The 21,022-nt window shown below is 60.4% G+C and overlaps 1 protein-coding gene across 9 annotated transcripts in view; it reads left to right on the forward strand.

Moving 5' to 3' along the window:
* The window catches only part of CABIN1 (calcineurin binding protein 1), a 152,439-nt gene that overhangs the window by 118,834 nt on the left and 12,583 nt on the right, over nt 1-21,022 (forward strand). For all 9 annotated transcript variants that reach the window (XM_042911372.1, XM_042911373.1, XM_042911370.1 and 6 more), the window contains exons 30-31: nt 19,112-19,275; nt 20,138-20,234. In XM_042911372.1, the coding sequence (XP_042767306.1) occupies nt 19,112-19,275; nt 20,138-20,234 (261 nt within the window). The remainder of the gene's footprint in view (nt 1-19,111; nt 19,276-20,137; nt 20,235-21,022) is intronic.

A 21,022-nucleotide genomic window follows, 5' to 3' on the forward strand; every position in this document is an offset into this window, starting at 1 on the left:
GCCCACAGCCTTTGGCCATCTGAGGCAGCCCAAGCTTGAGTGGAAGCCAGGGGGATGGATTTCCTGAGGCAATGGGCATTGGCCATAGGCCATAGGAACCCCTGTGAGGGGCTCAAACAGTACCTCCCATGGCCCAGAGATGTTTCCACACAAGAGCATATGTGATGATAAGGCTGCCAGGTTTTGCTCATGATGGATTCTTGTGAGCATGGGGCTGCTTGAAGCTCTCTGGGGGCCTGGGCTGCTCTTGAGCCCCAGAGTTGAAGGTCACATTCCTAGCCATCTTCTGTGCATGATGGCGAGGTTGCCTTGTATGGGGGTGTCTCAAGCCAGGAGCCGCTACAGGTGTGGCTGGGGCTTGTAGATGGCAGGGGGCGCTCAAGCATGGCTGGGATGGGGGGTACCACATGCCTGGTCCAAGTTGGGCCTGATCCACACATCTGCCCTGTGTACCCCATTCTGGACCAGATGGATGGTGCCCTGACCTCAGAGTATAGTTTTGCTGTTGACTTCCTGGTCCTGGCCCCTGCTGACCTCAGTTTCACCATCTCCAAAGGTGGGCCAGTGGATGAGGTCAGTGGTTTTCCAGCCTGTTTTCCAAAAGAACCCTCTCACACATGCCCCGCTGGGAAACATGAAAGGACAGCCTCTCTAGCGGACAGGAAGGGCTGGGTGCCACCTGCTTTGGCCGCCCCCCCCCCCGCCCCGCCCTATTCAGGCTCCCAAGAAGGAGGGGCAGGAGCCCAGGAGAGGCTGCGGGGTCTCTGCCCTGCCACCATTCTGCCAACCCAGACAAGGTGTCCCGAACTCAGTGGCCAGGCCTACTTTCTGGGGTGGCTTCAGTTTGGAAATTTGCCGCCGCCTCCTCCTCCTCCTTCACCTCCTCCTCCTCCTCCCCCTCCTCCTCCTCCCCCTCCTCCTCCTCCCCCCCCCCCTCCTCCTCCTCCCCCCCCTCCTCCTCCCCCCCACCTTCTTTTCCACTGTTCCTCTTTGGAAAGTTTGACCAAGTTGCTTCTGAGAGAGCGGAATTGGGTTTAAAATCCAAACCAGAGTTCCAGCTCCAGGAGTCCCTGCCTGGTTTCCATGGTGACAGGCTGTGGCCACCAGTACCCCTGGGGGCGGAGCAAGGACTCCCTCACAAGGGCAGGCCCTGGCCCTGCTCCCAACCTGGCTCCACCCATACAGCTGGGTGGCCCTGGGCAAGCCAGTCAGGTTTGGTAAGGCTCAGTTTCTTCATCTGCACAGTGGGGCTGACCAGACCTGCCTCATGAGGTTATAATGGTACTGCCTGCCATGTACCCTGGGGCAGTTGTACCCAGAGAGGGTCCAGAAGGGTCCCTGCAGGAGAAGGAGGGAGCTGGGGGAAGGGACCCTGATGACATAAGGCACATGGGTGACGGGGTTCACTAGGGTCAGTGGAGGAGAAGGTGAGATGGATCAGAACCAATTGCGAAGGCCTCTTGAAGGAACTATAGGAATTTGGTCGATTAAAGACAGATTTTAAAATGCTGGTCTCTGAGTATGTACGAGAAGTCTAAAATTAGGGTATGTCAGAGCAGGTGGAACTTCCCCATGAACTCCAGCCCATCGCCGTGTGCCCAGCGACAGCACAGACTCACAGATTCTGTCCAGCCACAGCCCGCTCCTCCAGCTCCCCACATAGGACAAGTACAAGTAAGGGCCAGTTCTGGGCTGCAGGGGAGGCCCACTTAGCACTGGCCACGGGAACCCCAGGCAGCAGAAGCATCTGTCGGACCTGGCCGCCTCTGTCCCATCAGGCCAGCGCCGGGCTTTATTCCCTACCCACCTGGATCTACTTAGAGGAAGGGGGCTAGCCTTGGGCTCCACGCCTTGCTTTGGCTGAGGCTCAGGCCCAGGCTCCTCACAGTGGGGAATAAACCTGGCCCTGCTGCAGGGGTGTGGGAAACCCAATGAGGTAGTGCTGTGGAGGCCTTTGAAATGGAAGGCTGGCCCCAAGGGCGGGAGGTGAGGCCCCCTCTCCTGAGAGACAGGAGATAGCCGAGCGGAGCACAGGAGCCCACTGCCTTCAGCTTCATCCCCAGCGCTTAGCCCAGGCACCCAGAGTATACTATTTTGTGAGTCTCAGCCGTGGGTGCAGGAGAGGGGTATCTACCAGCCTCTCAGTGAGTGGAAGGGGGGCACGGAATCAGGAATGCTCCTGGAGGCCTGGACTGACCTGGAGGTTGCTCAGATTGTTAGACCAGGGAGAAGGCATTTCAGGAGAGAGAACTGAGGGAGGCCGTGTGAGGTGTGAGGGTCCTGACGGGGCTCAGGGAAGACAGGGGTAGAGAGGGTGACTGGGCCTGTCCTCAAGGCCATGTGTATCTATGGTCAGCAGGCTGGCTCTGTCCTGTGGTAGTGGGGTGCCCACCACGGGTGTACTGGTAGCAGTGCTGTGGTCAAGCGGGCAGCTCTCAGAGCAGTGGGCTATGCAGTGTAGAGGAAAGGCCTGGAGAAGGGTCTGGGGGCTAGAGAGGTTAGGGAGAATGTAGGAGTAGGGCTAGGAAGAGCCCTGTGGAGTGTCAGAGGGGAGTCTGGAGGAGGGTAGGTCCTGGCTACAGAGGAATTAGACACATGTTCCCTGAAGCCTGGTGTGGCTCGGCTCATAGAAGAGTGCTGTGTTTGAGCTTAGACCCTCTGCCATGGGCCAGCAGGAGCATCCTGCGATAACAGTTTGCACATCGCTCTAGAGAGGGGACGGGAGGGGTGCTGCGCTTGGGTCCCATCTTCTGGTCACATCTCAAATGTGTTCTGCTTTGGGAGTACCTCTGTAGGCTGAAGACTGAGCTCTGCTCTGCAGGGTGAGTCTAGACGAGTTGGTTCCCCTTCTGAGTTATTATACACAAGATGTGAAGGGCTTCTGCTTGTGGCCAACGTTGACCAGGAGAAAGTGGTGGGCTTGCTTGGGAACACAAATGTGCACAGAGGTGTGCCACCTGTGCCTAGGACCTCACCTCTGTCTTGTGGTTGGTGCCCATTCAGCTGGGCCTCTCCCTGCACGAGGATCCTGTGTCGGGCTACCCAGGGAAGATACCTGACAGGCGCCAGGCCACTACAGCCACTCATGGCTTGAACCTCACTCTACTGAGGTTCCTAATACTGCCCCCTCACTTAGCAGACCAGCCAGAAGAGCCAGAGCTGCCTCCCTTCCCCACTGCCAAGCCCACAAAGGCCATTTATTAGGAACCTGGGGTCAGACGACAGATAAGACTGTCCTAGTTTTCTCAGTGTGCATGTCAGACATGGCTTTTCTAGGATGCAGGCTTCCCTCCTGAGATGAAGCGGAAGCAGCTCAGCAGTCCTCCAAAGAGTGGGCGATTCTAGAAACCTGGACACAGCTCTCATTCCCAGCCCTGACGTGGGGGTGGACTCAGAGGAGCCCAGTGTAAGCGCCATCTCGCTCCAAGGAGGCTCTCATGGTCCCCATCAATCACACCCAAGACCCAGCTTACCCCGAGAGGCCTCATGGCCTGCTGGTCTCCTTCTCTGCCCTGCCTCTCTCCCCCTTCTCTCTCCATAGAGGCCCCTCCACGTGGTCCCATTGGCTGTCCCTGATGTCCCAGCTTCCCCCCCCCCCCCCCCCCCCCCCCCCCCCCCGCCCAACCTGTGTCTCCATCTCTCCTATGTTCCCATCCGGGGAGATCCCTAACAGCACCTGGCCCAGATGCTGGCGTGTCTTCCCCAGGAAGCTGCCCTGTCCCTTGGCCTCATCCTCGGTTCTCTCCCTCTGTGGCCAGCTCTGCTCCTGATCCCCAGGCTGGAAGTGCCAGGTAAGCTGAGCTGATGTGGACTGCGGCTGCAGCAGTGCCTGCCCGTGAGAGCCCTGGCGTCCATGGCGGCCTCGCGATGACTGGGATGTGGACATGGCCCTCCCAAGGCGGCCGTTTCCCTCTTAGTAAGGCACTGGCGGGAATGTATACATGCCAGAGGCCCACGTGCTGGTGCTCGTGGCACGGGCACGGCTGTCTGTCGAGGCAGACAGCCCGAGGGACAGGGATGCTTGCATCGAGTGCTGCCCAGAGCAGCCGGGCTGTGTTTCCCTGGGCGTGTCCCTTCCCTGTTCCCCACCACTGTGTCCTCACTCGTGGTCAAACAGGCAAAACAGCTGGATTCAATGATGTCAAAGATACCTTGTAGCCATAAAGCACAGTCTAAAGAATTTCTGGGTACCAGAAGCTCTAGCATATGAGAGAGAATGAAGTGGGGTTGTAGCTGGAGGTCTGTATACCTGGGGAGGAGAAGCATGTTTCGCTGTCTTAGCTGTCTAGGAGGGGAGAAGAAGCTGGCCAGCATGAGACCGGAAGGCCCAGTGTCTTAGGCTGGCATGCTCTTGGCAGAGAGGCCTCCCAGGCACACGTCACACAGAGCCAGTGTCCCACAGCAGGGAGGCAGGTGAGCAGTAGTAAAACTTGTACCTCCAAACCAGTTAGCAGCTCAAAACTCCAAGGCTGAGGACTGGGACTGTTAACTCTGAGAATTCTTGCCACCTAAAGGCAGCATTAGACTCAGCCAAGGAGGAAGATGGGGTTAGGTCAAGTGGGGACTGAGGTAACAGCCAGCAGAAAGGAACCAGGAGTGACCTACGGATCCATGTTGGCTCCGGTCTTGAGAAGGGATGGTGCAGGGGCCACTAGGGCCACCTGGTCCCTCTGGGCAGCTCAGCCGGCAGCACTTTGGGCAGCAGCCCAGCTCTGGGATCTAGGCCGTGGCTTCACTGGGCCCGGAACCCACCTCTGCTGGTAGTGGGATGTGCGGGAGTGCTCACACTCACCGGCCTTGTGACCCAAAGGCCAAGCACCTATTTCCAAGGAAGGCTGTGGCTACTGCTTAAGGGGGTGGCACTGCTGCGGTGACCAGAAAGTGTCCAGGAGAGGGTGAACAGTGTCCTGTCTGCCTTTGCTGCTGGTCTGCCCCAGGGCGAGGACATGCTGACACAGAGGCTTATGGACATACACACATTCACCCATTGGCCTGGGTTCCACGCCCAGGTGTCTGGCACGTCTTCCTTCCTACTTGGTAACGCAGGATGACAATGTCTGCCCTGTGGGCCAGTGTTCATCCTCTGTTGTTCCTCACACGATGCTGACACCTTGAGACAGTTCGGACTTTGCCCTCTGACCCTCCTCACCCTCCTCCTCCTCACTTCACATGCTCCTGACAGGGGCTACGCACACAGACAAGGCCACAGTTATTCAGTTTCACTTTCTCTAGTTCCTTCTGGCTTTGGTCACCATCCCTGGGCTTCGGGGGAGTCCAGGCCTTTAACCTAAGGGCAGCAGGCAGTTTGCATTTTAGAAATGGCTGTGGTGTAGAGAATAAATGTGGCCAGCCAGCAAAGGGTGGGGAGGTAGGGCCGGATTGGGGTTGCAAAGAGAATCACTGGCCCCCACCCCCCACCTCCCCCCGCCCAACTTCTCAACATGAAAAAGGGTGGAGCCCTGGCCCACCTGCTTCACCATTAGCTGCCAGGAGCTGCTGGGTGGGCAGCAGCCAAGGACATGAAGGGTCCACACTTCCCACACTTGGCCCTTAAAACCGGGGGCCTTGGGCTGGTGGTGGGGAGGTAGCTCTCAGGGCCACCTACCTGTGGCCCTCGCCACCATCATCCTCTGCACGGTGGCCCACCGATCCTGGAGCTGGAGTAGGGAAAGCCAGGGCCTGCCTGGGAAAGCCCCTGTGGTGACCAGGCAACATCCCCAGGACTTTTAGTTTCTTATGATCAATTGTCAAAATTTGCTCTGGAGATTTAAGGTCAGACATCCCTTGGAAAGGCAGCAAAGCACCCTGATGGTATGGGGCTCCTCCTGCCCCGAGGCTGAGGACGCTTGGGCCCGTGTGCAGCCCAGGGCCAGTGTGTCCACTTCTAACATCAGTCCTTCTCCAGGGACAGGCTGGGGCATGCCCTTCAATACCCAGGCAGGTGACAGGGGCACTCCAATCCCCAGGATTGACCAGAGCAGCCAGCCCACAGGTTAGACCAGCCTTTCCCTGCTCCCTGGGGCTCCTGCCATACTGTGGGTGAGCATGGCCTCCTGGGCCCCCAAGGCTGACAGAGTGCTCACCACTTGGTTCTCGGGTGAGCTTTCAGGGGTGGCCCTGAGGTGGATGAGCTGCCATCTCGCCTGGACAGCAGTCAGAGGCCTGTGTGCTGCACGTCCAGGTGCCTTGTGAGCAATTAGGACTCATGGCGCTCTCCTGCATAGGGTACTGATAAGTCCCAGAAGGGGCACAAGGCTCTTTTGGGTGCAAAGAATTCTTGAGGATCTGGTGTAGGCTCGCTAGGGTCCCTTTAACAGTATTCTCACATGGAACCCCACAGAGCTTCTGATGTACCCAGGAGTGCTTCCTCCTGGGGAGTCAGGGAGGGCGACCCCCACTTTCCTGTTCTAGGCCTCAGTGCCATGGCCTGTCAGCTACAGATGGCAATGCCCATCTCATGGGGCTCTGGAGAGGGCTTGCACAATCCAGGGCTTGGGATGCTGGGTACTGTGGGGTGCCCAGGGCAGGGCCGAGGAAGCTGGAGATCACGGGGAGCACACATTGCCCCAAGGCTCTCCCCTCTGAGCCCATTCCTCATCTGTAGAATGAGCACAGTCCCCCTTCCAGGCTGCCCTAGTCTCTCCAGAGACTTGGCAGGGGCCTGGTATACAACCCCTCACCCACCCCGGGCCTCAGTGTGCTCCTGAGAGCACCACAAGGGCCAGTTTCCAAAGAACTACGTACTCAACACAGTTTCTTCCTGGCCTAGGTGTGATGAACCCGTGTTCTCAGCCTCCTTTGGTCTGACTCGATCTTACAGGAAGTGGATAAAGTATGAAGTGAGGTCATGAGCTGTGCAAGGCACAAGTGTCACTTGTCTGCTCCAGGCTTCTGTACAGCCAGGAGGAGTCAACAAGCTCCAGAGCCAGCCAGGCCAAGGGAGCAGGTCCTGGCCATACTGACCTTACTGCTTTGTGACTCTGAACCAGTGCCCAACCTCTCTGAACCTGTCCCCACATGTGAGTGTCAAATGATGATATGCGTGTAGATGGTGAAGGGCTATTGTGAGTCCAGTGGCATGTGGGTTTCGAACTCCTTGTCTGAGTCTCGACCTGTGGTGAGCACTCTGTCAGGAGACCACCGTCCTCACATAGCCTTGGGGTGGCTTGTGCTGCTTGTCTCCTTGCAGGTGAGTGACCCCGAGAACAGAAACCTGGTTCTCCCAGGGCCTGGCAGGGAGTAGTAGTCCCCCAGGGGGTGCCAGACACTGCCTCTGTGTCCCCCATCCCCAGGAGGGAGGGATGGAGGGCAGAGTGCAACATCCCCTTGGCTGAAGGGGTAAGGTTGGCTCCGAGCCTGTAAGGACTACAGACACCTGGCAGGGTCACGTAGCAGGACAGAGAACACTAGTGCGCAGGAGCTAGCCTGAATGTAGGATGGGTGGAAACAAGCCGGCTCAGGGAGATGGCACCGGGACAAGTGTCACCAGGATGGGGGCCAGGTGGATCTGAAGCTTCTGGGTGTGGGGGGAGGGAGGAGGAAGTGAGGAGCTCGTTGGGCTGAGGTGGTGAGAGGAGCTGGCGGGGGGCGGGGGGGGGGTGGTTGGTGCTGGTGGCAGGCCAGGGCTTGACGCAGCATCCCCTCCTTTGCTTGACCTCTCCTCACCTGGGACCGGAGGAGCAGCTGGTAGCTGGTGGACAGCCCTGGAGCAGCATGCCCCACAGTGCTGTGCGCACACTGGAGCTGTGGGTCCTGGGGGCATGTGGTATGTTCTTGGGTGAGGCTCTTCCCTCTGCTCCCATTCCTCATCTGTAGGATGAGCATAGTCCCCCTTCCAGGTTGCCCTGTGCTGAGAGGGAGGCGTGCTACTGTCCTTCTTGGAATTCAGAGTCTGAGAGGGGATCCTGAACCTACCCTGCTTCTGTCTAGCCTCGACACTCCCACCGCCTTGACCCAGGGCCTTCTCCTGGCTCAGCCTTACAACCTAAGTGGAAGATGAGGCCCCTGCCAGCTGTAAAGGCCGCTGGGGGACTGCCATGGCATCTCCGTTCTGCCCTTCCCCCTGAGGATGTTACTGGGAAAGTCTTTACTCCACCTCCCACTGCCCCATTGGATGGGCAAGGACAGCTCAGGGTAGCTGCGTGTCCCCACACACCCACTCCTCTGCCCTCCACAGGGCCTTCGCCTGGCACAACTCCAGGGGGCGCCATTCACATAGCTACCGCGTGCGGGGTGAGGGCTGCCACGGCCCTCCGCACTCCCTGCCGCCTCTACACCGCTTGGTCCGGGGCCTTTGAGACCCACAGCCCCCCCCTCCCCCCGCGGTGAGGGCTGCACCCCACGCCGGGTGGGCAGTCCACCACCGCCGGCGCGCACCGGGCCAGGGAACCTGCGAGGATTGGCCGGCAAAAGTCAGTTGTGCTGCTGGGCCCGCTTCCAGGCCAAGCGAGGGAGCGAGTGCCCGCGCCCCGTCCGGCTCTGCCCGCCCCGCCCCGGCCCGCCACGAGCGAACGAGCCTCCGCGGCCATGGCCCGGCGCCCGCCCTAGCGCCGCTGCACAGATGCCACGGCGGAGCCGGCGGGTAGGAACTTGACCGGGGCCGGGGGGCGGGGGCCTGGGCCGCGACCGCCTCTCCTCTGCCCGCCGGCTCCCCGCTTTCCGAAGCTTTTGCTCGGCCCTTCCCAGGTCGGCTCGGGCGGCCACCCCCCGCCCCGGCCCCCAGCCCGCTAGGCGCAGCAGGAAGCCCGCGGGCCGTGGTTTCCCGGGCGCCGCTGCGGAGGAAGTCGGCCGGCGGCGGGGCCGCGGCGCTCCCATGCCCCCGGGCCGGCGCCTTGCACAGCGTCAGGTGGGCGGCCGGGCGGGCCGGGACGGCGGCGCACGGAGGCGGGCGGCGGGCACCGGCGGAGCCCGCACCCGTACCCGCGCCGCCGGGGGAGAAGCCCGCGCAGCGAGCCCCGGGCGAGCCCAGCCCGACCCAGCCCGGGGCCTCCAGCTGGCGCGCCGGGGTGTGCGCTGCTCTGCGCTGCACCGCGCGAAAGCGAAAGCCAAAGCCGCTCTCCCGCCGCCGGCCCGAGCAACTTCGCGGCGGGCGGCGCCCAGGAGGAGCAGCGCACGGCCGCTCCCGGGGATGGTGAGCGGGCCGGCCGGGTGGGCAGCGGCGCCCGGGCGCGGTGCTTCCCCAGCTATAAATAGCTGTTGTGCGGGGGCGGGAGGATGGTGCCGGCGGTTTGAGAGCGCCTAGCCTGCTCGGAGCCCTGAGCCGGGCCAGGACCTTGCCCCGCGGCAGAATGAGAGGGAGGGTGTAGAGGGGCGCGGGGCGGGGGTGCGGCACACGCAGGCGGGGCCGCGGTGGAGTTGTCAGGCTGGGCTCCCCCACGCACTTAGTTGTTTGTTGTTTCTGCTTTTCTCCGGGAGGGGGAGGGGAGGGACAGCCTGGCAGTTCTGGGGACCCAGTGTGCGACGTCTCATTTGGTAGAAGAGGCTGGAAGCAGGCGGGCACCAGCTGCAAGCAAATTGCAGGCTTCCCCAGCCCCTGCCTGTGCTGGGGACTCATTACCTGTGGATGGCGCGGGGAATCCCTTGCCCTCGGGAGCCCAGCCAGGACCGCTGGTTGGGTGGAGGGCAACGGCGCCCCTGGCGGTTTTGTACAACCCTGCGGCCAGAGAGCCGGCCTTGATGGGTCTGAGGAGGGGGGGGCGGGGGGGGGCGGGTGCTGTTCAACCTCACCTACCTCTGGCTGCGCTGCCAACCTTAGGCCTGGAGCAGGACAGTGGTTACAAGTGCTGTGGGAGGGACAGGGCCCTTAGGTCTAAAAGGCATCAAGAAGATGGGGAGTCCTGGCCCCAAAGGCCTCAGAACTCCTGAGGAGGGTGGCTCCTGAAGGAGATGGAGCTATCTGGACTAGCTGTGGGAGAGGTGCTGCCCTGCCAGCCTGGCTCTGTCTGTGATGCTCGCCTTACTTGGGGACACGGGGTGGAGCGAGAAGAGTAGAGTTGTCTGAGTTTTGCTGTAGTTTCAGCTCCCTGTTGGCTGTGTGCCCTGGGACGAGTCTCTCCCTGTGAGCTCTAAGTGAAACCCCATGTTGTAGAAGGTGGACAGGCACCCTCTGGGTGCCATTGGCCCCCCAGGGCTCCCAGGCACCCAGCGCAGCTCTACATGCTCTCTCCAAGTAGTCTTGCTGTTTGGGAGGCTCGTATGGGTATGCTGGTGACAGAGGTCTCCCTAAGACTTTGGAGAATGCTGGTATTCTTCCCAAGGCTGCTCCTGACCTGAGGGCCTACAGTCCAGATTCCATCCTGGCTTAGATTGGGGGTCAGGCTGCCTCGCTGAGGCTGGACGCTGGAATATTTTTCTGTTTCTCTGGGGGGAGAGGCTCTAATCTACCCCAGCACCCCTCCCTACTGAGGGGTTCCAATCACCGGCATGGAAGCTGGTCCTCGGCTGGAAGCAGGCTGCTCCCACAGCCCCAAGCCCGCTGCTCCTGGGAATAGGATGCCAGCAGGCTGCCCGCCCTCGCCTGTTTGGAGCGATGAGTCACCACTGCACCCATGCTGTGGGGGGGCGGGGGTGCTGCTGCAGGAATCCCTCTGCCCAGGGAACGGGTTCTCCCTTGGGTGCTGGGTGCTCACAGCACTATGTTTTCTGTGAATAGAAATGTTGGGGCTGAGCAGCCCTGGGAGGCCTGTTCACCTGTCATACTGTGGCACATGGGGCTAGCTTGGGACTGGGAAGGCCCAGGATGATGGACTGCTCCCCCTGCACCCACCTCCTGTCATAGGTCAGACACCCAGGCCCTGCTGCTGCCCCTCTTTTGTTCTCCTGCACGGAACACTCCAGGTGGTAAGGTCGACCCTCAAGGGCTGCCCATTTCAACTCCACTTGGCAGAGGCTCCTTCTCCTCTGGCTCCTGCACCTTCTTGGCTCTTCTCTGGCTTTCCCTGAACACCCCATCCCTGAAGTCCTTACTTTCTCAGCCCATTACTCCTTGTACCAGCCTTTCTTCTCTCCCTTCACCCTAGATGCACACGTGTCTATTTGTCCCATTAGCAGGGGACCCCTCTGGTGGGTGTGCCTGACCCATCCATGTAATTCCTGGTTCCTGGGGTGTACTTGGCTTACTGCGCAGTTGCCGGGCTCATCTGCACTGGCAGACCCAGGGACCACTCTGGAGCAACTTCTGAGGTGGGCCTCCCCAGCACCCAAAGGGGATTCATCTGGGGCATAGACTCTCCAGAGTCTGTTCAGGCCTTGGCTCATGCTGGGGACTCACTCAGAGCCACCCTAGGGCTACACTGCGGTTGAGGACACTTGGAGGCCAGGGTTTATGGCTTTGACCTGGAACGTTCCTTTTCTGGAGGCTCCTCGGGCAGGCCCCATGGGCCCACGTCCCTGTCTGCCTAGTTTGACTCTCCTGTGGAAGGGCTTTCCTTCCACCCAGGAGGCCAGGCTCTGTTCAAGGGGCCTGACGTGCCAGTGAGCCAGAGCCACCCGTGGGCAGCTCGGCATCTGGGAGGCCATGACGGGGCAGGCTAGGATTCAGGTCCTTGGGACTGGCTATTGACTTCAAGAGCTAGGTCAGCCCTTCTAACCACTCTGTTAGCAACTCCTGGTCAGGTAGGGGAGGCCTGAGAAGGCCCCAGGCAGACGTGGGCCCCTCTGGGTGAAGCAGCGTTGGGTGAGCTGGAGAGGGCCCACTGTGTGTGGCAGACACCGCCTGCCCAGCTGCCCGCCTGCTCAGCGGACTGAGCACCCCTAGGTCTCTCACAGTGCTCTTGGCATCTGACCGCTTTTCCCCTTTTAGTTCCTCCCCAATGCACCCAAGCCCGGCTCCTTTGTGGCCTTTCTGGGTGCTCCCAGGGGTGGCTACTTTCTCCTCTGTCCTCCTGCTTGAGCCTCCCTGGGTGCCCTGGCTGGGCATGACCCCAGTAATAGCAGAGCGGGGAAGGGACATCTGAGTCCTATGGGTAGGGCAGCAGGGGACAACGAGAGGAGCCCGGCCAAGTTGTGGAAGACCGAGGCTGGAGGCCATGCCCCAAACAGGGGCTCAAGGGACTAGATTATGAAGTCTCTGAGACATTCAGAACTGGTGCAAGACACTCACTCCCCATCCCTCTGCCAGTGGGCACTCCAGTCCCAATCTACCCTCTCGGGGTGGGGGGGGGGGTGGGGGGGGCGGCGTTCTCAGGTCTTCAAAGGCCCTGGCTCAAAACTGAAGTGATTTGGTGTCACTGCTTAGTTCTGTGTTTCTGTTTCTAGTCTGTAAATCACAGATCACGTTGATGATCTTTTGTACCTTTGTAAGCATTCAGAGAGGACCTGAAGGAGAGTCTGGTTCCTGAGTCTGGTCCCATACCAGGTCACTGGGTAGCCTTGGGCAGGCTGTCCAAACTCAGTTCTTCCCTCTAGAAAATGAGGGGTGCGTCGATTACATACTCGAACAGTCCCTGCCAGTGTGGGTTTGGGATGAATCAGAGTCTCCATCCGGTCCTTATGGCCTGAGCTTCATCCACGCAGTGACAAGCCTTTGCCCTGGGTCTGAGTGCGGCTCAGATGGAGCAGTGCCTAGTCAAGCACATCTCCCACCTGCCTCCTTCTCTGCCTTGGCATCTCCAGGCCACTTGTTTTCCCGGGGGGCCTTTGCCTGTGCCCTTAGTGTGCAGGAAGCCCCAGGGAGAGCCATTACTGAAAGGTGGGGTCCGTGAAGGTGGCAGGTGCATCTGGGATCCCCAGAACGACCTCGGGGCATACCATTGAGAACAGCCTGAACGGTGGCCTCGCACAGGGCAGTTGGGGCTACTGTGAGAATCAAAACCTGCCGTTTGGGGCCGCCAAGCTCAGCATTGGCCCAGAGCCAGGTGAAGAGGCTGTGCTGGTAGCCCTGCAGGTGTGCAGGGAGCCAGGGGTCCAGGAGCCTGGATGGGCAAGACCTTCTGGCCCACACTGAGGCAGTTAGGGAGGTGTGGGCTGGCCAGCTGATGGGGAATCTGGGGAGAGAGGAGTCTCTGCCCCTCTAGGAAGAAGCTTCCCCCAGACTCCAGTGTGCTGGAGACATCATGAGCCTTAGGACTGAGCACGACCTTAGCCTGGCAGCCAGGAGTGTGCTCCATGCCAGCAGGGGCATCTGCTATCCATCCCTGAGGTGCCACCTGCCAAGATTTTGGTGACCAGAAGCCAAGGCCTCGTGGCCTTCCTGCTCAGACACCAGCCTCGCCCTGCTTTCCAACCCCCTTTGTGAGTGGACAGTGAGTTCATGGGCAAGGGCACCGGTTGGCCCGGCAGCACCCCACCCCTTCCACCGACCCAGCTCTCAGCTCCCGTGGGAAAGCTCCCCTGGTCTCCAAGGGCCTCCAACCATGCCAGCCAGCCCCACCCTCCATGAACCTCCAGGTTTGCTCCAGTGTGGGGCTCAGTTTCCGAAGCTCTCTTTCCTTAAGAGCAGCAGGAAGATGCCCAAGTCTCAAGGCTACAGGGAGGGTTTGGTAACTTGTCTCAAGCACTCAGCACAGAGTCTGGGGCTCCATGAATTATTCAGGTAGTTATAGTCTGTCTCAGTGACCTCATCTGCCAGCCAGGAGCCTGGAACCACTTGGATGGGTTGGGGGTCGGCTGAGATGCTCCCGAGGAGATGCACATAGGTGGAGCTTTGAGCACAGTCCCAATGTTTCTGAGTGCTTCTGAGGCTGCTGCTGTATGCCCCCAACTGCCCACAGCTCTCCAAGCACGCACCATCCCAGCCAGGAATTGGGTGTGCCTGCACTCTGGCGGAGGGGAGTCTTGGGGTGCAGCCAGAACTGCAGGACAGGAGGGCAGCTGGGGAGGGCACAGGGGAGAAGCAGGAGGGGCCCTGAGTCATGCCCCGCCAGGCTCCGCCTGGCACCAGTGTTGCCTTCCTGCCTCACAGGTGAGCCCCGTTCCAGATCCTCCTCATGGGGCCCCTGCTGCCCCTGGCTCCCACTCCTGCCACTCGTTCCTCTGCGATCCTGTTTTGGCCTGTCCTTCAGCCCCCAAGTGCCGGCCTCCCCTCTTCTCGGGCACTGCTGCCCACTCCCTTCTTATCAGATCCCCTCTTCTTCCCTCTCAGATGCCTCCTGGCACATCCCCTCTACCCTTCCTGAAGCCTGTGCTTGTGGCCTCTGCTGCTGCAGGTGGAGCCTGACTGCCCCTTCCGCCAGTGTGCAGACATCCCTTTCCCAGTGCATTCCCCTCCCTGGGAGCTCCCCGGTTCTCTTAGGGGCTTCATAGCCCTCCCTAGGCACAGCCTGACAAGGCTGTCGTTCCCTGAGGGGCAGTACGTGGGGGTGTGCTTTGTCTTCTTCCCCTCTGTAGCGGGGCGGGAAGTGTTCCACTTGTCTTGGGGCTGCTGGTATCGTGGGGGCTCTGGCTGCAAACACAGAAGCCCAGCGCTGCCTGCTCAGGCAGAAGGCAGAGCCTTGGCTTACTTGCCACCCTGCCAGCTTAAGACTCTGCCTGGTGGCTCCACGCCCTCGGGCCAGCTGTCCCTGGAGGCTAGCTGCATGTCTGCAGGAACCTCCCCAGGGCTTATGGTGCCTGTAGTTCCCTCCTGATTTTCCGTGGACTCTGCCTGATGTGTTTGGTCTTCCTTTCCGAAATAGCTGGCGGTATGTTACGGCTGCGCGCGCATATCTGGAAAGGAATGGGTTAACAGAGAACCCTCATGTAAAAGGGTCCAAACCACGCTCTGAAACGTGTGGTACAAAGTAGACCTATCCTCAGGGGGTGCGTCCAGAGCCCTGTCCCTCTGTCCGTCCTCAGGGATTGGCCGAAAGCTGTTTGGGAGTCCGGCTCCTGAGCATAGGAACCCTCGTCTCCTCCCAGAGTGATCCCCACAGATGTGCCTAGCCGGTGCAGAGTGGCTCCGGTGGAAAGTGGCCCACTGGCCCCAGACGTGAGGAGGGAATCCACATGCACTCCGGGCTTGGCTACCATCCAGCAGCGTGGCTGGGGGCTCGCTGCCCCTCAGTGGGCCTCCGGTTCCCACCTCCACAATAAGCAGTTTCAGCCAGCTGAGTGTGCTTGAAAATGTCCATGATTGTGTAACTCAGATGCCACTGGATTCGTCAGTGCCGGCTGGAAGCAGCATCCCGGGAATCAGGAACCGGGTGCAGGAGGAACGGCAGGGGTGGGGAGGGCGGTCCCAGAGGGTGAGACAGGCAGGCCAGTGGCGCCATGGCGTGACAGGGAGCGGGTGGTAGGCAGACCCCCCCATCGGTGTGCATCCAGAAAGCGTCTCATCTGAGGCATTGCCTTGCGTCAGCCCCCGCCTTCATCTGCTTGCTGGTGGCTACCACTGGTGCCAGGCTACCTACCCCTCACAGCCCCAGGCTGGCCCACTTCAGGGGGTGGCTTGGTGGGCCCTCCAGAGTGGTTTCCTCAGCATCCTCACTGGCCCGTTTTGGCACATCCCATCCCTTCTCCAAAAGAGACACCAAACAGGTAAATGCCCTGCGTCTTTGATTCCGGAACTTGGGAGCAAGAGCGGGAATTTGGGATCCCCTCTCTGCAGGGGCCCTTTCCACACCCCCCACCTTCTGCCAAGTCTGCTGTGGCCACCTGGTCCACCCTGCAGAGGGCCAAATGTGTTTTACCTCTGGCATCGCCTTCTCAGCCCCTTCTTTTTCAGGGGAGAGAGGAGAGCTAGCTCTTGCCCCACCAGGAGCTTGGCCGGATATGCCCCTGAGCAGCCCAAAGTCCTGCCAGCCCTCAGGGAGCGTGTTGCTGACTCGCCATCATTGCCTTTTGGCAAGGAGGCGTGCCGCCACCCCCCACCCCCACCCCCACCCCCACCCCCCCAGTGCAGGGCTCATGTGCACACCCAGAGCTCTGAAGAGCATTCATTTCCCTGGGAGCAGAATTGTTTCCCACTTAGCCTGGAAAATCTCCAGGGTGAGGGACTGGTGGGGAGGTGGATGAGCTGGGCTTCTCTGCAAGCAGGAAGCCCTTCTCAAGCTGGGCCCCTTGCCTCTGCCAGCTTTGTGTCGGGCCCCTGGGGACCTGGAGCTGAAGCACACCTGCCCCCACTTAGGACACATTCCTAGCCACCGGCCTACCACCCCCTGACCATCTGAGGGGCTGCCCCCAAGTGGTCCTGGCAGAGGCTTAGGAGGGCAGCAAGCCAGGAGGGCTTCAGAGAGGAGATGACCTCACAGCCAGGCTTGGGAGGACACAGGAAAACTGGCTGGGCAGAGGAAGTGAGAGGGCGCCTGAAAAAGTGAGAAGGGTAAAATTCACGGCTCTATGAGGGGGCATGGTGAGTGTCCCGAGTCCAGGGACGGGGCAAAGGCCAGTGAGGCTCAGGTTTCCGCTGAGGTAGGTAAAGGAGCTGCCTTGTCAAGGATATAAGCAGTGAGGGATGCGGCCACACCATCCTTTTCCTAACTTGTCCTGGCCCAGGCCGGGTGGACGAATGGGGAGCAAGAGTCGAAGGAAGAGGCAAGATGAGGCTCGAGCCGGAGCAGGAATGTTAGGGGCATAAGGTGCAGGCTTGGGTGCCAGGGAGGGGCAGGGGTGTGGGGACAGCCTGGGGATCCAGCACAGTGTGAAGAAACCTTTTCTAACAATCTACCAAGGATGAAACGGGCCACCTCCAGAGGTGGTAAGCTCCTGAGATGTACAGGCTGAAGCTGGTGCCCACCAGGTGTGTTGTGGGGGCCAGGCATTGGGGCCCAAGCACCCCAAGTGCCTGCAGCCTCTTGAGGCTTTGGCGCCATATCTGAGGCCCCCATGACACTTGCTTCTGCCCACCTCACAGCCAGGCTCACCCCGAGTCCCTGGCAGAGGTGACATGAGAGGAACAGGGCCACTTTCCCAGGGGAGGGGCCAGAAAAGTCAGCACCTCTGTCCTCACACAGCCACCCCCAAACACGATTTGAAGAAAGAAGTGTGAGTCTTCCATTCATCCTCCCCAGTGGCTCCCCCAAGGAGAGCAGGGGACCCTCCACCCTTAGCTGCTCATCAGGCAGCTGGGAGGGACCTTCTGAGCCCGGATCAAGGTACACTGGGAGGAGTGACCTCCGATTGTTCTTTGAGTCTTCAGAGGTTTTGCCAGGGAAGAGGGAGGCATTCAGTGAAATCCAGGGTCATCCTGGACCCTTGTGGGTTGAGGGTGCAGAGCAGAGCATGCCCCTCTGTGCCCTAAGGAAGAGTGAGATCCGGGAGCAGTGGGGTCACACCCAGATCTCTGGCTTGACCCTGGGCCGGCTCTGGTGCACACCTGCAATGTCGTGGCATGTGGTGGGACTGTGCTTCCGACTCTCCCCCTCTCCTGTTAGGTGCAGGAAGGAGCTGGGGGCCAGTGGTGGAGGGCCAGAGCAGGTGATGGAGACTTCCTTCTGGGCTGGTTGGCTGGTCCAGCCTGTGCTCAGAGCTGTGGTGGTGGTGAGGGGCCAACTGTGGGACTGCCTCTCATGCTGTGTGACCCTGAGGGAGTTGCTCCTCATCTCTGTGACATAGAGATGTCACAATGTCATGATGACATAGCTGTGTCAGCCTGTGATGCAGAGCATGGTGACGTCTGCAGTGCCTTGGGAGAAAGAACCAAGCTCTTCTTCAGCCTGGCGGGTCTGGTGGACAACAGAGAGGGCACCTCCCAGCCCCTGCCACACATCTGGGGTACAGTGTCAGGGCCACACTGGCCAGACAGCTGTCCAAAGCTGCCCCTCGTCCTCTCAAGTGGCAGCTCTTCCTGAGCTGCTGCAGAAGCCACCTGTGCCCAGTGGGAAGATACAGCGTTGGTATCCGTGCCCTAGATGTGGGTGGCCTCAGCCTCCTGGTTTTGTCTAGGCCGGGAGGCAGCTGGTGCCTTATTTGGTACTGTCTGGGATAAAGAGTAGTTGCCAGCCTTCACACAGTGCCCCGGCCTGCTCAGGGGGTGGGGGGAGCAGTTCTCTGCGCCCGGTGTGACCCCAGTGACCCAGTGTGGAGGCTCTGGGGGCTTGGAGTTGCAGGTTTTAGGCTCCTCTCTTACTTAAGTGGCTCAGGGCTGGAGGTGCCCTGGTTTTCCTCCCGGGACTGCTGGAGCCGGGAGTTAGTCACTGAGCACCCACGGGAATAGAGCCCTGGGAAGGGCACCCCCTGGGTACCCTTCTGTGGGCCCTGGGTGCAGGAGGCAGCATTGCCCACAGCCCTGGTCTGGGCAGGAATTTCTCTAGGGTGTTGGCTTTAGGAAGCCACATGTGAGCCTGCCTGCTCCTTCCAGGTCCCCAAAGTCCTGCCCCAGAGACATAAATCCTAATGTCCAGGTCCTGCAGCCTCAGGCCTGCTCAGAAGGTATGAGCTTCTGTTCACTTATAATTCACTCCCTTGGTCATCCTTTCCTTCACTACGCCTGGACTGGACCCGAGTGTGTCTCAGATACCATGCTGGGTGTGGGGATGCCACAGGGAACCAGACATGGAGCTGCCGATGAGCAGGGTGCCAGGTGCAGGGGTGGGCTAAGCACGGGCTGAGGGAGACCGTGGCGGGTATCCTTAGAGCTGGCCCTGCTCCAGCGCAGCCTTCAGACAGTGAGGTTGGATGGCCGAGAAGTGGAGGAGGGGGTCCTGGCCAGAGCATACACTGGACAAAGGCGGGTTCAAGGAAACCTGGGCATCCAGCAAGCTGCAGGTCATTTTCAGCCCAGCCCTCCATTCTCTGGGTGCCACTGGAGGGAATACACACGGGTGGGGCCCAGGCTTGAGCATGTCTGGCCAGCAGCAGCCGCCAGAAGTTCACGTTGGCCACCTTTTGACCCATCAGTTCAGCTCTAGGAATCGGTCTCATGGCTGAGTCAGCACCTGTGCAGAGGCGCAGAGGCACTAGACTTCTCCCGCTGGTTGCATTTAACTGAGGGGACGCAGCCTGTGTGCTTCCTGTAGGGAAGAGAAAAGTAAACACATACCTTGCAGCCATTCAGAAGAGGAGAGTGCAGAATAGTGCGTGTATTCTTTGCCACCATCCGTGGAGGGAAGTAGATGGGGGTGGCCACGCTCCCACTTCCCTTGGGATAGCAAGAGGGGTCCGAGGCACCCTGGATTGGGCAGAGTCCCCTGTGGTATCATGGCAGGCTCCGGTTGCGGCAGCCCACCTCACACGCCCGCCTCTGTCCATTTCACAGGGCATCTGGCGGATCCCCGTGGACGAGATCGACCGGCCGGGCAGCTTTGCCTGGCACATGAACCGCTCCATTGTGCTGCTGCTCAAGGTGCTGGCCCAGCTCCGGGACCACAGCACCCTGCTGAAGGTGTCCTCCATGCTGCAGCGGACCCCGGACCAGGGCAAGTGAGTGCAGCCACCCGGCCCGGTGTGTGGTCAGCCCCGTGGGGGCAGCTGGTGCTGCCGTGGGTCAGAGCATGGGTGCACACACAGGCTGGAGCCCCTCATCCGCCCAGGGCATTTCTCCACTGGTTGTGGAGCCTAGACCCACCCTTTTTTTCAGGAGCCTCTCTGTCCTGGTATCTAGACAGCACCCTGCCCTGTGGACCCTGGGGTGAACACAGGCTGTGGACTAGCTACCCTTTCCTTCCTCCTGCTTCCCTTCAGCTTGGGGCTTTCAGGGTGCTGTCAGGTTGTGGGGAAGACAGGTGTCCAAATGATAGCCAGGGTCCCCCAGGTGAAGGCCAGTAATAACAGGCCAGGCAACAGGGGGACCTGGGCTGCAGAGGTAACCAGGGATCCCTTTGCCAGAAAGGGTGGGACAGATAGGACTGAGGGACATCTGCTTCAGCTGCAGTTGCAGGGGTTGTGGGGGATCCCTGAAGATGTGGTCTGGCCCAACTGGGCCAGCAGCTGCCCATGCCTGCACCACCTCACCTTTTCTCATCTCATTCACCCCAGAAGCTGGGGTGGGGCCCTCAGCTGGGGCCTGGAGCACACTGGACACAGTCTTTGCGGAGAGAAACCAGAGGCCCCCAGCCCTAACTTGGCCTGGCCCTGCCCCCACCCCCATGAGGGCCCAGGACAGTCTGCGTCTGTTGTACAGGGAGGAGGCTCAGGTCAGGCTTCCGGGGAGTGGACCTAGGCAGGAGGGAGGCTGAGGGGCCAGCAGGTGTTCTTGGGGGCACGAAAGGGCATGGGCCGCCATCTAGTGCCATGTGGCTCTGAGGCTCTGCCATCTTCTCTGGCCACCCCCACGTGCCTGCAGGAAGTATCTGCGAGATGCCGACCGCCAGGTCCTGGCGCAGCGGGCCTTCATCCTCACTGTGAAGGTGCTGGAGGACACCCTGAGCGAGCTTGCAGAGGTATGCCCATGGCCCCTGTCCCTCCACTTACCCGCCATTAGGAAGGTCCCCGTGTCCCCACCTGTGAAGTAGAGACCTTGCCTCTCTGGATGGGAAAGGTCAGCACAGTGAGGGATTGGCAGACATTTAGCGAGGCGCTGACCCGCTTGGCAAATGTGGACTTGTGGTTATGGAAGACAATAGCGACATTCCCTGAGGCTGCAACCTGAGCAGTGTACCCCACCCGGCAGATTGAACTCGGGGTCACAGCAGCTGTGATATTGAAGCAGGTGGTGGGCTCGTGGTGGGCTGGGCACACCTGGTCCCTTTTCACCCTCCAAGGCAAGCACAGCTCTCACCCCCTCTCTAGCTGAGCACCCTGAGGCCTAGGAGGTTAGGTCACCAGCCTAGCAGCCTAGGGCCACTGGGACCTGAGCCAGGGCAGTGCTGCTGCAGTGTCCCCTGCCCAGCAGGACTGGCTGGGCCATCGTGCGGTAGCTCGGGGCGGCATCCACCCCTGAGACTCCACCCTGACTACTGTGCATTAGGGGCGAGTGGGAGCCCAGATCAGGAGTATTTAGCTCTGCAGCAAGCACATTTGGTGGCCCCTGGTGGATCACCTCCCCATAAGACACCCAGGACTTCCCTGAGGCCCACGTTCAAGGAAGGCCAGCCCAGCCCAGGCCAGGCCTATTCTTCTGGAGTGGTACCACTGACAGTGCCCCATTAGTCCCTCTCAAGGCTGGAGGAGCAGAGCGGGGAAGGACTTCCTCTGGCAGGTGTTTAGGCCCAGCCTGGGCCAGCTAACA

The sequence above is a fragment of the Panthera leo genome, chromosome D3, assembly GCF_018350215.1.
Source record: "Panthera leo isolate Ple1 chromosome D3, P.leo_Ple1_pat1.1, whole genome shotgun sequence".
NCBI lineage: Eukaryota > Metazoa > Chordata > Mammalia > Carnivora > Felidae > Panthera > Panthera leo.